Source organism: Octodon degus, unplaced genomic scaffold (genome assembly GCF_000260255.1).
Source record: "Octodon degus isolate 3935 unplaced genomic scaffold, OctDeg1.0 scaffold00232, whole genome shotgun sequence".
NCBI lineage: Eukaryota > Metazoa > Chordata > Mammalia > Rodentia > Octodontidae > Octodon > Octodon degus.
Window position 1 is genome coordinate 1,785,498 of NW_004524808.1, and position 16,853 is coordinate 1,802,350.

General features: G+C 45.6%; 1 protein-coding gene across 1 annotated transcript in view; it reads right to left on the reverse strand.

The window, feature by feature from the left end:
- Nucleotides 1–6,983, reverse strand: part of Atp6ap2 (ATPase H+ transporting accessory protein 2) — a 29,147-nt gene extending 22,164 nt beyond the window's left edge. The window contains exons 1-2 of the mRNA XM_004645585.2: nucleotides 6,854–6,983; nucleotides 2,530–2,660 (exon numbers count right to left, since the gene is read on the reverse strand). Of these exons, the coding sequence (XP_004645642.1) occupies nucleotides 2,530–2,660; nucleotides 6,854–6,893 (171 nt within the window). The 5' untranslated portion in view covers nucleotides 6,894–6,983. The remainder of the gene's footprint in view (nucleotides 1–2,529; nucleotides 2,661–6,853) is intronic.
- Nucleotides 6,984–16,853: the final 9,870 nt, after the last annotated feature.

Below are 16,853 nucleotides of genomic sequence, written 5' to 3' on the forward strand. Positions count from 1 at the left end.
AAAAAAAAAAAAAACAGAGGATGCATACAGAACACAGGCACTTTTGAAATTCCAGTTTGCAGAGTATCCTCCTGTACAGACAGCCATGGGCATTTTCTTCCTCTCTCTCATTTCTTGTCCTGAGGCACAGCATACCTTTCATCTTTCACATGATATAGCAAGACCCTCATTCAAACATTCTCTCTAGACTTAGCACTTTATAAATAAAATTCCTACAGAAAGTTAAGGCACAATAGTTTATAGTTATTTCTTTCTTTTTGAGGGGTGAGTGGCTATTGGGAATGGAACTCAGGACCTTGAGCAGGCATCACTGAGTGATTTAGCATCACTGAGCTAAATCACTAGCCCCAACTTCTAGCTATCTATAAAGGTTATTTTGACATCTACTTGTAGTCAAATTTAAGATTGTAGGACTGGGAATACAGATAGCTCAGGGGTGCAACATTTGCCTAGCTGCACAAGACCCAGGCTTCCATCTCCAGCTCTGCAAAAACATAACAAAACAACAAAATTGAAGATTCTAAAGCACATGGTACAAATTTCAATCCTAAGGGTAAAGGAGTAGTCTTGTTCACTGTGTTGCTCAAAGAGACAGCCAAGAGTTCAGGGCTCCACCCTCAGGCCCAGCAGCCACAGTTTCCATGCAGAGCTGAGGGGCATGGAGGGGCTAGAAAGGCAATGCATGTTGCTGACGGATGAGCTCTACAGCCCACGTCAACATCACCACCTTTAGAACGTGAGAGGAGACAATGAGGGTAAGACAAAGCAAGCTGCATCTCCTTCCCTTTACGACCTGAGCTTCAGATCTCCTGGTCTGACTGGATTTAGGACTCTCTGCTACACTCACACAAGCAGCCAGTTACAACAACAGGTTACAGGTTTATTTTAGGAAGCCGAGGTCACAGGTTGCCAGTGACCCACCACTGCTCACATTATTTTCCCTACTAAAGACAGGATACATAGACATTTCATCATTCATAGCAAATCTATCACCTCCACAGAAAAAAATGATATATCCTATTAATAGCTATATATATATATATATTATATATACATATATATACATACACACACACCATGTATCAATTAAAAATTAAAAGAACATACATATGTATTTGGTACAAGGTCTTACTACAGAGCTCAGACTGGTAGTGATTGTCTTGTTTTCAGCCTCCCCAGCCCTGGGAGTACAGTTGTGTGCCACAGCGTGCCCAGGAGTAGGGCCAGCGCAGCATGCAGTACTGGGTAAAATATATTTTAAACATTTTTAAAACTTAAAGGCTGCCAAAGTCACTCCTCTCCTGCCACAGGGACCCTGTCGGCGTTCGCCCCCTCTGTGCTTTTGGAAGCTCCCGAGGTTCCTCCCATCTGTCTCTCAGCAAAGGGAAGCATATGGCCCATCAGGTCACTCCTACCTACATAGCTCCAGGATTTCATGTTGTTTTTATACACAATTATTTCAGGATGAAGCTGGTTTTACTGCCAGGTTCTTTTTTAAACATGTTTTAACTTCCATATGAACAAACTGTCCAATCTAAGTTTTTCATAAAATTAAACTTTTATTAAGGTCAAATTTGTCTCTTGCAATGATGTGATGAGTTGCCAAATAATTGAGCTTGTTTTAAAATGTTTTGTTCATATTCGTGTTTTATAATTAAAATATACATTCAGTGTATGTGTTTTTTTTTCTTCTTTGTTGTTTCAATGTAAGCTGGCTATTTCTGTCATTTTACATGGTTTCTTACTGAGATTTTATATGTAAATTATAAAATATTTCCCTAAAACAATAAATAAATAAAACTTAAGGGCTGGGGAGATAGCTTGATGGTCTAAGTGTCCATTTGGCAAGCGCAACGACCCAGGTTCTATCCCTGGTACTGCATGCTAGGCTAGCCCCGGAACCCCAGGCATACTGTGCTGGCCACCGAAACTGACACAAACCTGTAATCCCAGCGCTGGGGTAGCTGAGACAGGAGTATCACTATGAGTCTGAACTGCGTAGAGACCCCATACCAAATAAATAAATAAAAGATTAAAACAATTTTTAAAAAATTTAAAATAGGACAGATACATTCGCTTATATACAAGAATTTTAATATATAGTTAATGATTTACAATAATTTAGTTGAAAGAGAAAAGCTTGAAGCAGTTATCCAAAATCTTCCCAACTATAAATGAGTTTCTAACTTTTGTAATCTGTAGTACATATACTTATGTTTTCTTGTTGCTTTCTTGGGCTCTTATCAGAAATTAACAAATATGTTTTTAGCCAGTGTGGTGGTGCACACATGTAATCCCAGTACTTAGGCTGAGGCAGGAGGATTGCTGTGAGTTTGGGCTACACAGCAATGTCTTTCTCACAAAAGACAGAAGTAACTCCAAAACATGGGGGGGGGAAAAAGAATCAAGATCTATCATGCATAGGTATACACTCTCTGTGATAATTATGTATATCTACAATGTACCAATAAGATCTGATTGAAAAGAAAAAGCAGCACCAAACATTGTTTTAAATATATATTTACATACTTCTTTAACAGAGAAGCCCATGGACAACGCAGCCACATCTGGGATTCGCTCTCCTGGTATAGGCCAATTTCCATTTCGGAAGACAACAGACCCTGGTGATCTTAATATACTAAACTCATTCCCCAAAACACCTGAGAAGAAAACAGACTATTAGTAAATGAATTACCAGCTTCTTTTGTACTCACCCTGAAGATTATGAAATATAATACATGTTTCTCCATTCTCTACTGCCTTCACATACTAAATTATGATTGGACAAGATGCTGAATGCTAAACATCAGATTGGGGGTCCTCGGGATTGAACTCAAAGTCATATACATAAGCACACACACTACCACTGAGCTACACTCCCAGCCCTACCAACAAGCTCTTTTTCAAAGTATCACTCTAAGAACTTAAGTCTATCTATTCTACTAAAAAATGCAACCATAAAACAGGATTTTCCCAATGATCCAAAGGTCGTTTATAGATGACTCTTAACAAGAACTTGTAGCAGTTTGGCAAGATTCAGAAACCAGTGCTCTTTCTCCACAATTTAAAACACAAATACCAAAATACCCTGGCACAAACTGAAACTGAAGAAACTTGGAATTTCTAAATTATTTCTTATAGCAACCCTTTCTACAAAATGCAAATTTATGAAGTTCCTAATATTTCACCATAGGACTTTAGCAGATTAACGTACCTTAGGCTAGATCACATCTTCCCTTATACCCCAGAAGCAAACGTTATAAAATAAGGATTGTCAAACAGGTGGGCATGTGTGTGTGTGTGTGTGTGTGTGTGTGTGTTTACACCTGCCTGACTATAAAATCATTCAGATTTCAGAAACAAAGTCCAGGAAATAGTATTTTCAGCTGACACATTGGAAGGATAAGATGTAATGATGAAGTCAACTAGTCTAAGAGTATTATATCTAGGATTAAATAGTGAAGGATAAAAATGAGCAGGGTGTGTGGCACTCACTACATGCATGACATCTCTGGGACATCCGGCAGAAAGCCACCTGTCCTTTACTTGAGCACTACCAGGGGTGAGGGACGCCACCTCAGTTTATACACATTGCCCAAAGTTAGCAGCATTGCCCCAACATTCTACTCTGGTGAAAAGTTTTTACTTGTACTAAACTGAAAGGGGCTTCCTAACTCGCATCTTTCTAGGCTAGCGGCCTCCACTCAGTCCCACCAAATGATCAACCTGGCTTCAGAGCGGGAGAAGAAGTCCCCAAGGCAGTGGCTGCCTCCCCTCTCCTCACCACAAAGGTATCTTCACAAGCTCCTCCCCACACAGCCTCCATTCTAGATCACAGGGAGGGGATGCCTCCCTCCAGCCTGTGGGAATCCTGAGGTCAGCCTTTCAGGAACCTGCATTCACTCACCTACAAAATTATTCCTTCAATGTTTAAGCCACAGTTCAGCAACAGACAAGACACCAGGAGACAGGTGATAGTAAATGTAAAAAGCTGGCCCTGAGGAATATAAGCTCCGGGAAGCGAGGAATTTCTGGGCTGATTTTCTTATTTTTAAATTTTTTTTTTAATTTTTGAGACAGAGAGCTCCTTGTGCATAATTCAGGCTGGCCTTAAACTCATGGCAATCTTCCTGCCTCAGCCTCCCAAAGGTAGGAACTGCAGTGTCTTGTTCACATGCTATCCATAGGACTGAGATCAGTGCCTGACACACTGGTGTTCAATAAATACACACTGAGTTAATGTGTGAGTGAAGTCACACCTCACAATGTTTTCCTCTCAACAGACTCTTATTTCAGCACAAAAACATGCTCAGGACACTCCCATTCTACAATTAAGATCACATAGCCTCATGTGGTGGCTCATGCCTACAATCCCAGGATGTGGGAGGCTGAGGCAGGACTATCCATATGAGTTGGAGGCCAGTTTGGGACACATAGTGAGTTCAAGGGTCAGCCTGAACTACATAGTGAGACCCTGTCTCAAAAAATCAAAATAAACAAAATAAAATTAAGATCACAAAAATAACTCCTGTGGTCCTATCAGTCTCAACCTGCCCCTGTGTACTGTTAGAGGAAGAATCCTGCTGCAACCATCAAAACCACACTGACAGGGCTCCAAGATTTTTATTTCCAGCCTCCATCTCCCTTGAACCTGAGACCTATGTGCTCAACAATATGCTGATGTTTTCTTTAAGCCCCACCAGCCCTTCAAACTCAACAGGTTTGAAACCAGAGTCACCATCTTTCCATATGCTTCTGCTGTACCCTCCCTCCATCTCCAAGAATGATGCCACTTTCTATCCCGCTGCTCCAGTCTCTCAAAACCTTTTATAGCCCCCCCTAATTAACAAAATAAATCCTGCTCTTATCTCCTGAACCCTTTTCCCCTAGGTCCCTCACTAGAATTGCTAGGGCTGGTGGCTTTCAGGAGGGTCACAACTTTATGATTCCGCTTCTGCTTTAGCTCAGTCACCTCTGCTCAAACATCTTCACTCACCACCACAGCCTTCTAGGCAAATCACACCCTAAGACTTCAGGCACCACACCAGCCCTATTCCTGAGCTCTCTCCAACTTAATCCCTGTACATTCTGGCCCCAACAAACTAGTTGCTCCTTTGCACTCTTGCCTCTGTGTGCTCCTCCATGCTGTTCAGTCTAAAATGTCCTTTCTTCCCACACCAACCTTTCGTTTCTTTCCCTCAGCCCAAGTATCCTCTTTGAGAATGACGCTGTACAATACTATGGTCTACAAATGGTGGATGGAACTAATCAATTAAAAAACTGGTCCCACTTTTGTCTTCTCAGAATTAGTGACCTCTTCTACATGAAAACCCTTTGCATTCCATGTGTTCCCTCTTGGCCTTTCCTCTCCAGGCTAAATACATTAATTTTTCTTTTCAAACACTCCTCAAGATACAGTATGCATGACCATCTCTCTAGTTCTCTCTCTAGTTCACTAACATTGCTTTAAATAGAGAAGTCAGAAAGCTTAAAGATGGTTTCCATTAAGTCACACTTAGTCACTGTGGAAAATAATAATTTAGCCTCATCTGACAAGACCCAACAATGCAGAAGCACAGGTTCTTGCTCTGTATGAACCAGATCATTCCAGTAAGGAAAGCATGTTCAGTTCCTGTACAGAAACAATGATTTTATCTCAAACCCAAAACCCAAACTTCACTGAATCAAAATAAAGTCACTGAAGCATGGAATTTCAGCAGATGTTCAGTTAAAACATATCATGAAAGGGAAGTTTTGGGTTTTTTTCTTTTTTTGGTGAAACAGGGGATTGAAAGGGAAGTTTTGGGTTTTTTTTTCTTTTTTTTGGTGGAACAAGGGATTGAACTCCGGCCCTTGTGCTTGCCAAGGAAGCGCTTATTCTCTCCGACCCCTCCAAGTTGTTCTCAACTTAGCCTCTTGTTCCCTACAGTCTGTACCCTCGGTCTCAGTCCCCATCACTCTCACACCCTCACCGGCCACCACCATTAGTGTTCGCCGCACGACGATGATGCGCTGTATTTCGGAAAAGGCTCACTGTCGATTTTGACCCAACATTCCTCCTCACTACCTGTGTGGTGCTGGGCAACGGATTTAGGCTGGATTGGTATTTAAAAAACAAAGACGAGGACCTCTTGTCAGGTCTGCTGTATAGCAAAATACAGTCACGTGACATAACGAGAGGCCACACAGGAGCTGACTCCCACTCTGCTCAAAGCCAAGGAACCTGGGTTCCACTCAGAAAGCCACCACTGACTTGACATACGAACCTACGGACGTGACTCATTCTAGTTCCTAAGTCCTTAACACTGGGAACTGCGACCAACGATGAGAGGTGCTTGATACCCATTCACCTGGAGAACGAATTACATGAAACGACTCCACTTCGACTTTTGCATCCCGAAACGAATACAGAGATTTCACTTGTTTATTGAGCACCATCGTTAGAAACCAAGGCACATGAATGCAAAGGAAAGCGAGAAAGCAGAGGTAGCTGCCGGCGGCAGCTAATGAGGCGTTTGCGGCCCAGCAGTCATTAAGCAACGCTGCCAGTCCTCCGCAGGCCTCCGAGCCGGAAGCGGAGGCTGGGCTGATAGCACGACCGGGGCGCCCTCCTCATTGGCGGGGGCCGACTCGGGGGCCCCCACAAAGCCGGTCTCCAGGCAAGGAGGCCCGAGAGGCCGCGCCGCCACTAGAGGACCTCTGGCCGGGCCCAGGGAGAAGGCCGAGCAGAGTCGCTCCGACCGCCCGCACTGCGGCACCCGCCTCACGACCGCCCACCCGCAGCCGCCCGGGACCCCCGACTCCCGCTACCTAGCGCCTCCCGAAGCGCGCCCCGCACGCCCTTGCTTCTCACCCGCGAGCGACAAGGACAGCAGTACGACAAACACAGCCATGGTGCCACAGCGGCTGCAGCACAGCAGGGCGACACCAGACCACCGTCGAGACCCAAACGTCCACCACAGTGTGAAGGGGTGACGCGTTCCAGCTGGTTTTGACTCTCAAAGCCCGCCCCTTCGTCGTACCTCTTGCGTCATTCTGCCCCTCAACCAATCGACAGCCACGCCGTAGACTTCAGGGGAGACTTAGGTCTGAGAGGCCCGAACCTTTTGGGCGAGGCAAATGTTGATTGATGGGATGGCTACCAATGGCAGCGATCAAGAGCCAGGCGGTGCCGGTCGGAGGAGATGGATCACGAGATCAAGGGTAGGGCAGCTGAGCAGAAGGGAGACGGAACCGGCTCCTGGCAGCGGGCGAGGCGAGGCGGCCCCCCCTCGTGCGGAGCCTTGGTCCAGTCTCCTGTGACGGCCTCGACGGGCGTGTCTCTGGATCGAGTGCCTGCGGCTGCTGCGAACGCCCACTGCGAAAGCTGCGAGACTGCAGTCTGGTTCGGGTTTCGTTGTACACAGGTGGTGAGCGCCGCGGGGATAAAGCCAGGACCTCGGGGAGCCCCTACCTACCAAATAGGGGTACCATCTAAAATACAGGACTCTCAGTTCGATTTGAATTTTCGGATGAACCATGCATAATTACCAGTATCTGTGGAATATTTTATGGGACATAATATTTGTTTATGTGAAAGTCAAAACAGAACTGGGCGAACTGTAGTTCGATTTGCCAAATCTGCCAACCCCTTGCGATCTATAAGGAATGAAGGGAATTACTTCACCCGTTCCTCAGTTTCCCACCTGGGCAAGGGGTCTTGTGAATATGGAGGAGGTCTAGATCCTGTAGTTAGACGAAGATCCTCCCTTTCCAGAGCTCGAAGTCTTCAGTGTAGAAGCTGGCTACAAAGGGCGACCTACGGTGTAACCTCCGTGGTTAGCAAACGTTCCCCTGGCTGATGACTTTGAAAGACACAAAGAGGTGGGGAGATTGTTCCAGGTATGGAAAACTAAGCATAGTCTGAGCATGGTGCACACACCTGTAATCCCAGCAGTCAGGAGGCTGAGACAGGAGGATTACCACCAGTTTGAGGTCAGTCCTAGTGAGTTCAAAGCCAGCCTGCACTATGGAGCAAGACGTTGCCCAAACAACAATAACAGAACCCAACCAAACAAACTGACAAAAACAAAAAGTCCCTAAATTAGAGCAAAGAGAAAGCCTCCTCAGGTTGAATATTTATTTATTTATTTATTTATTTATTTATTTATTTATTTATGGTACCAGGGATCAAACTCAGGACTTTGCTTGCCAGGCAAGCGCTTATGCTGCTGAGCTATCTCCCTAACCCCTCAGCTTGAGTATTAACTGTTTAGCTTGACGAAATAAGGAGAAGGGAGACACAGAACTAAAAACTTTTAAGTTAGTTTGATTTCCAGTACCAAAAAAATTTTTTTAAAACCCTTTAAATTAGGACATATTAAGGGTCTTCAGTTGTACAGAAAACTTCATCTGGTAGGAAATGTAGAGTCATTGAAGTGACTCAAAATCGTAACTCTCAAATTTGCATTTTTTCAGGAGAGAATTTGCACAAATGCTCTTTTATTGTATTGTATTTATTTACTTATTTATTTTCATGTGTATATTTGGTGCAGGATCTCACTAAGCAGCTTGGACCCCTAGTGATCCTCCTGTTTTCAGCCTCCCAAATGCTGGGATTACAGGCAAGCGCCACCACGCCCAGTCTCAGTCGCCATCTCAGCGCACGGCATGGCATGTCACGCCTGGGATTGAACCCTGGCTTTTGTGCTCTACAAATGTGTTTTTAAAAACATCTGAGGGGGCTTGCGGGTTAACTCAGTTGTTTAAAGCGTCTCCTTGGGCAAACTCAGACAGGCGCAGAGACCACCGCCGTTGGATCTCCAGCTCCACAAGCCGCGCCCTACCCGCCCTTATGGCAGTCTGAGGCAGCAAAAAAAAAAAAAAAAAATCCTCAAGTTTTTGGTGAATCAGACCCGGCGTGGTGGCGTGTGCCTGCTTGGGAGGCTGAAAACAGGAGAATTATTACAGTTCGATCTTTGTAGTGAGACCCTGTACACTGCGTAGACCCTGTTCTAATCACGGGCGCGCCACCACGCCCAGTCTCAGTTGCTGCCTCAGCGCGCCCCGAGGGCAGGGTTGGCCCAGCCTGCCGGGAATTGAACCCCGCCACTGCGCTCTGCCTAAGCAGTCTCTGGTCATCTTGATGCATATTGTGTAGGACAGTTTTGAACCAGAGGCCATGGAAGAGCTTAGCTACATTAACCTTATTTAGGCACATAATCAGAGAAAAGTGGAGTGGAACTTTTGCAATTTTATTCGATCTAAACAAACAGAAGCAAGTTATTTTTCTGATCTTAAGAGTTCTAGAATGTTGTTTTAATTTGAAAAAGAGCAATAATATTACAAATAGACTGGATTATGAAACAAGTCTCTTCTGTAAGAAAACCTCATAATTTCATGATTTCTGCTTTGTGTGTGTGTGTGTGTGTGTGTGTGTGTGTGTGTGTGTGAGACAGACTCTTACTATGTAGTTCAGGCTATTCTTGAACTCATTCTGTAGCCCAGGCTGGCCTTGAATTTCCAGAGATCCTCCTGCCTCAGCCTTCTAACTGCTGGGAATACAGGCATGTGCTATCACATCGGGCTGATCTCTGTTTTAGTTTTGAAAAATACCATTGTTTTGGGGGCTAAGGGCAGATAGCTTAGCCTCAGGCTCCTTTTCAGCTGGTCTCTAAGGGGCAACTGCTCCTTCTAGTCTTAGATAGAACTCAGCAAGATAAACAAACACTTTAGGAAGCTGCTGTGCTGCTGCAAAGACTGAGATAGAAGCCCAGAGAAAGGCACTGTCCTGAAGGTCACGCTGGGAGTCGTGGACAGTTCTGGCTTCTAAGTCCAGACTTCAAATTCAGCCTTTAGTACTCAGTAAGCGGCTGGTGATTGATGTGTTCCTTTTCCACTGAAGAACTTCGAGGTGAATATTTGTGTGGCAGGAAAATATTTGTGGTAATAGGCTGGGTGTGGTGCACACATCTGTCATCCCAGCACTGGGACAGCAGAGGCAGGAGGATCTCTGCAAGTTTGAGGCGAGCCTAGGCTCCACAGTGAGTTCAAGAGCAGCCTGAACTGCATAGTGAGACCCTGCCTCAACAAACAGAACACTGTGACCACTACCTGAAACCGCCAAGGTCACCAAAACTCAGGAAAGTCACAGCCAAGAGGAACCTAAGGAGACAGCGTGACTAGATGTAATGAGGTGTCCTGTATAGGACCCTGCAACAGAAAAGGGAATCTGAATAAAGTAAGGACTTCGGTTAATGGTAATGTATCACTATTAGTCATTAGTTGCGACAAATGGGTCATGCTGTTGCCAATAATAGGAAAACAGCGTGAGGGATGTGGGAACTGTCTGCTACACAGCCTGAACTGTATAGTGAGACCCTGTCTCAAAAACAGAAAAGGGGCCGGGGAGATGGCTCAGTAGAATAAGTGCTTGCCTGGCAAGTACAAGGTCTTGAGCTCAATCCCTGGTACTGAAAAAAAAAAAAAAAAAAAAAGAAAGAAAAAAGCAGGGCATGGTAGCACATGCCTCTAATCCCAGCATTCAGCAGGCTAAAGCAGGAGGATTGTTGGGAATTTGAGACCAGCCTGGGCTACACAGTGAGTTCAAGGCCAACTTGAACTACAGAGATCCTGTCTCAAAACTAAAAGAAAGAAAGAAAATATATGTAATCGCCCCCGAAGATGGCTTATGACAGTGCCTTGCCAGACTGACGGGAGTGTCTAGCCTGCCCAGGGCTCTGTTTCAGCTTGGAGATAGTACAACGCACCCTCGTGTGCTAAGGCTTCGCTCTGATCCCCTTCTCATGCCTTCCCTTCCTCTGCCACAGCCACTGAAGATTAAACCCAGGAAAGACAACATCAACCCCAGCTCTTTTTATTTTATTTTATTTTTTTTGCAGTACTGGGGATTGAACTCAGGACCTTGCACTTGCCAAGCAAGCACTTATTCTACTGAGCTATCTCCCCATCACCAAGCTGCCCAGGCTGGCCTCCAACTTGTGATCCTCCTTCTGGCTTGTCATTTCTTAATTTATGTGGTGGTTGCCGTGGTAGTGTTCATTTTATGATTAGCTATAGTCTTAACATTGATGTTGTTCCTCTCTCTCGCTCTCTCTTTGCATTTTTGAGACAGCGTCTCACTATGTAGCCCAGGCTGGCTTCCGATTCATGGTGATCCTTCTGCTTCAGTCTCCCAAGTGCTGGGATTACAGATGTGTACCACCATAGCCAGCTTATGTGTTCATTTCTGTGTTATATTTTTCTGTTTCTCTTTTTTTTTTTCTTTTTTCTTTCTTTTTTTTTTGCGGAACCGGGGATTGAACTCAGGCCCTTGTGCTTGCCAGGGAAGCGCTTATTCCACTGAACCATCTCCCCGGCCCCCTGGTCTGTGTTATATTTCATGACAGTTAAGAATTCCTTTTGATCCTTGGACTTATCTTAGGAATTACTTGTATGTGGCTCAAATGTATGTTTGGAGAGTCTCATGTTGACAAAACATGTCTTCGGTGAGTGTGGCAGTCCCCAAAGCAAGGCCCATGTTGTGAATGCCATGCTAAGGACTGTCTTCTAAAATACTACAGGGTGGGCTGGAGAGATAGCTTGACGGTCTAAGTGCTTGCCTGGCAAGCACAGGGACCAGAGTTTGATCCCCGGTACCGTGTAGCAAGGCCATGTACCAAATAAAATAAATAAAAGATTTAAAAAAAATAAAAATACTATAGAGATGGTCTCTTCTATGGGTTCATTGCTGAGCAGAATCAGCCCTCAGGTTCTAGCCAGGAAGCCCAGGTCTTTCAGTGTCCCATAGTGAATCACTCGTGCATGGGACATGGGGCTGCTGCTTTTTTGGCAGCAGCTTGGTGAGTACTGGATCAGAGCGAAGCCTTAGTGCATGAGGGTGCGTTGTACCATGGACACAGCTGAAACACGCCTGCGCAGGGTGGATACTTGTCAGCCTGGCAAGGCACTGTCATAAGCCATCTTTGGGGGCGATTGCATGGCCCTGCACCTTGCCGTTCAGGAAACCCCCTCCCCCTCTAATGGCCCCTATAGCCTGCTCTCTACGTTAGGAGCCATTGCCCTGGCTGATTGAAACAGGGGTGCTGAGATGACCCAGCTTGGGCCAATGGGCTTCTCTGTGCTAGACATTTGGACTCGGAGCCAAAAGGTACCAGCAAGTCTCTTACACACTTGAACAGGGAGACGCTGTTGGTACTGTCTTTTGCCACATACTCAGGGGTGGGGAGAGACTGAGCTGCCAAAAGAGGTTATGAAGTCAACACCTAGAGCCAGACCAGAAAGCAGCAGCGTCTGCACTTACTGTCAGCCTTGAAATTCCTACTTCTCATCCTTGGGAAGACTCAGCTACCTTCAGTGACTTAGACATATGTGTGGAGCCCAAACTGCTCTTTAAAAAAAAAAAACAAAACATTTTTGCTGTAATTATACTATAAGTCATAGGAATTACACCATCTTGGCCATTTCAAGTGTGCAGCTCGATGGCAGTAGATAAACTGGCAGTGTTAGGCAGCTGCTGTCACCATCCATCTCTGGAAACTCTTTCACCTTCCAAAGCTGAAACTCTGTACCCTCTAACCCCTCGTTCTCTGATTCCCCAGCCCCAGCAACTGTTCTTCTCAGAGTCTTTATGAATGTGACTGCTCAGGATGGTCACATGACTGGAATCGTACCGTATGGTCTTCTGTGACTGGCTCATTGCACTTGGCGCACTGCCGAGAGTGTGCACACGCATCTGTAGCACGCAGCGGAATGGCTTTGCTTTGTAAGGCTGAACGGTATTGTATGGTATGGAGGGACCACATTTGAGCTACTCGCCTGTTGGGGGACACTCAGCTTGCTTCCACTTGGTGACTATTGTGACCGATGCCCCTATGAGCGTGTTTCGCATGTGATGCATGGATGTTTCCAAGATCCTGTTCAGTTTTGTGGGGTATCTGCTCAGAAGTAGGTTTTCTGAATCCTGTGAGAATTCTATTTTTAATTCTTTGAGAAATTGCCACAGAGGTGTACCATTTTACAATCCGAACAGCAGCTCGAAAGTCCTCTAGTTCCTTCGTAGCCTAATCAACACCTGCTACTTGCTGTTTTTTCCCCATCGTAATGGGTATGCAGGCGGCTTTGACTGGGGATCTGGCTCAGGGGTGGAGCACTTGCTTAGCCTGTGCCAGGCCTTGTGTTAGTTCCCGAGCATCCATCACAAACAAGTGTATCTTCTCTGTACATTGCTTAGATACCCACGTCTCTCTCTCGGGCCTCTTAGGACATGTTTCCGCTGACATATATTGGCCTTCAGACTAATTCATTCTTTTTCTGAGGTCTCTAAAACTTTTTTTTTTTTCAGAACTAGGGATTGAACTCAGGCCCTTGTGCTTGCCAGGGAAGCGCTTATTCCACTGAACCATCTCCCCGGCCCCTCTAAAACTATTTTAGTCTAGCAGCAGCAAAAGTGTGATTCACCAAAAGGCATTCAGTACCTTCAAGGAGAGCCTGTGGCCGTTGTCTTCTCTAAAACATATTATCTATGTAGATGAACACTTACGAAGCTTTGCCAGAAACTCAGTATCCATTTCCATTCTCTCTTAGGATTCCACTCATACATCACAGGCTGGAAGGTCAAAAACTCAATACCCAGACTCTCACACTAGAATTTTCCAGGTGCAGTGTGGATGGCCACGATACTGACATTTTGTGTGCTATTTTGTGAAACCTAGCAGTGAAAGCAGAAGCAAGACACTATTTCCCTGCCGCTGGGACCAGACACAAGTGCATCTTTGGAGGGCCAGACTCCATCTTCCTGTTGGGATTAGCTGGGATTAGTGGTTGTCTGTAGCAAAGTGACAGCTTCCAGGGGCCCTGCCCATTAGCTCAGCTCTTTAAGTGATTGCTTAAACAAAGCAGTCAGGCTCAGGATGCTGTGGTTCGATACTAGATCCTCAAGCCTTGCCAGATCTGCCCTGCAGGCATCCTGAGCCAGCCCCCCACCCCCCAAAAAATCCTTCAAAGTGACGGCTTCCTAATATCTAGATAGCATGGAAAGCTGTGTGTTTTGAGTCCGGTAGCTCCCTGGTCATGGTGGCACAGGCCTGTAATCCCAGCACTCGGGAGGCTGAGACAGGAGGATCACGGAGAGTTTGAGGCCAGCTTCGGCTACAGAGTGCTGACTGCAGCAGAGGGCAGTCTTGTTTGTAAGTTTAAGTGGGCACCACATCTAACAGAGCCTTTGGCTACTGACTTCGACGACTCTGGGGTAGTTCTTCCCCATACCCCTGAAAAGCACATCGAAAGCACTGCGTTCTCTGACTCTTGGATGACAGCTTGACAATTCATTACCTTTTTTAGAAATTAAGTTTATTGGTACATTTTAGGTGTACACAATGATCACACTCTTCATGAGAAATTTGTGCCTGTACATGACATATCTTGATTCCTTCTTTTTTCCTCTCCCTGCCCTTTCTTCAACCTCTTTTCCCCACCCTATTTACAAGATCTTCGTTTCCATTTTTTTTTTTTTTTTTTTTAACCAGGGATTGAACTCAGGCCCTTGTGCTTACCAGGCAAGTACTTATTCTTCTGAGCCATCCCCCTGACCCCTTTGTTTCCATTTTTTTAAAAAATCTTATTTGGTACAGGTCTCGCTATGCAGCTTGGACACATAGTGATCCTCCTGTCTCAGCCTCCCCAGCGCCTCCCCAGTGCTCCCCAACAGCATGCCTGGTTTCGGTGGCCAGCAAGGTATGCCCACGATCCTAGGGTGACACAGCATGCAGTACCCGGGATCGAACCTGGTCCCTGTGCTTGCCAGGCAGGTGCTTAGACTGCTGAGCACTTCCCTGGCCACTGGTTTCATTTTTTTTTCCTTCCTTCCTCTCTCCTCCCTTTCCCTAGGTCCCCTCTCCATTTGAACATTTCCTTCCCATTTGCCAGTATCTATTACACATTTTGGTCCTTATTTATACTTGTTTTCTCACACTAGAGAAACTTCGATTATTTACACATGTGTGTCTGATTTATTTCACTTCACAATGCAGTCTTTTTTTAATGCATTGGTACAGGGTCTCACTACGCAGCTCAGACTCATAGTGATCCTGCTCTCTCAGCCTCCCCAGCGCTGGGATTACAGGTATGCGCCACCATACCTGGTTTCAGTGACTGGCATGGCACGGGGCTGGGACAGCATGTGGTACTGGGGATCGAACCCAGGTCCTTACACTTGCCAGGCAGGCACTTAGACCATGGAGCTATCTCCCCACCCTGGCTGTTTTCTTGTAGGGCTTTAAATACTTCACTCCAAGCTCTCCTTGGTTTGTGGGTCTGTATTAAGAAGTCTGCTGTGGTTCTGATGGCCTTTCCTTTATAGGTGACTTGTTGCTCGTCTCCTGCTCCACTCATGTGTTTCTCCATGGGGACCTCTGGGGTCACCTGGACACCCCTCCTACACAGTAAGTCTGGGCTCGGGAGAAAGCACTGCCTGTCACCTCCTCTGTCACTGAAGTCTCTCTCTTCACTCTCCCTGTGGGCTTCAATTCTCGCTTCAGATCCTTCCTGGATCCTGGGGACCCAGCTCCCTCCTGCTTCTCCTCACGTTGCTATATTCCAGGCAGGTCCTGAAATATAGCAGTGTTTGGACCAGTGTCTGGACACCAGATCTCAGAGAGGCTCTTTCTCTGCTGCTCACCACTCCGCCATCTTCCCAGAAGTCCTCATTACCTTTAAGAATGAAGAAGACTTGGAAGGGACGCAAGGGAACTTCCTGAGTACTGGGAATGTTTTGCATCTTGATTTGGGTGGTGGTTATATGAGAGATCTACATTGGGAAAATTAACAATTTGTTTACTTAAAAGTCATACACTGGGGCCAGGGAGATAGCTCAGCAGATTAAGTTCCTTCCTGGCAAGCCCAAAGTCCTGAGTTCATCCCTGGTACAAAAAAAAAAAAAAGTCATACATTTCACTATGTGTAAATTACACTTCCTTTTTTTGGTGGTGGGGTGGAATCCAGAGCCTTGTGGGTAATGTGTGTGCTCTACCACTTAGCTGCACTCCTCGCCCCCTAAATTCTTTTAAAGGTAGGGTATTCTCAGAGCTGGGCACAGTGAAACACACTTGGCACCTGTAATCCCAGTACTTGGGAGGCTAAGAATCACAAGTTCAAAGCCAGTCTGGACTATATAGTAAGTCTTGTCTCAAAAAGCCCAGAGAGGGCTGAGGATATAGTTCAGTGGTGTAAGCACCTGCCTAGCAAGCTCAAGGTCCTGAGTTCAATCCCTGGTCCAAAAAAAAAAAAAAAAGCCCAGAGAAAAGGGGAGATGGGAGGGAGGAAGGAAGGGAAAGAAAAGAAAAAATAGAGTATTCCTAGTTTGTACCTGGTAGTTGAGCATACTTACATGAGTAGAAACCACTGTTGCTTTGTACAATCACCCAGTCATCACTCCTTTATCCGGCGCTGTATGTTTACAGTGTACTCTGAACACGGGACCATGACAACGTGGAACTAAACCTCAGGGAATAAGCTGAGGAGTTATGTCCCATTTGGAGTAAAATGAAATGAGCTTATTTCTTCCTATGCAGCTCCAAGTTAGCAAGAACCAGTGATCATAGAGCACATTGCTAGCACGCAGCATGGATGAATGAATGAATGAGTGAACTAACATACCATATTTACATTCATAGGTTAAGTATGAAATAGAGGAAATCGTTTTTGGTGTTTTTGAGACAGGGTCTCGCTGCATAGACCACGCTAGCCATGAACTTGGGGCGATCCTCCTGCCTCAGCCTCCCAAGTGCTGGGATTATAGGCATGTGCCACCAGACCTGCTGAAATGAAGGAAATGTTGAGATAGTGCAGCATCTTTG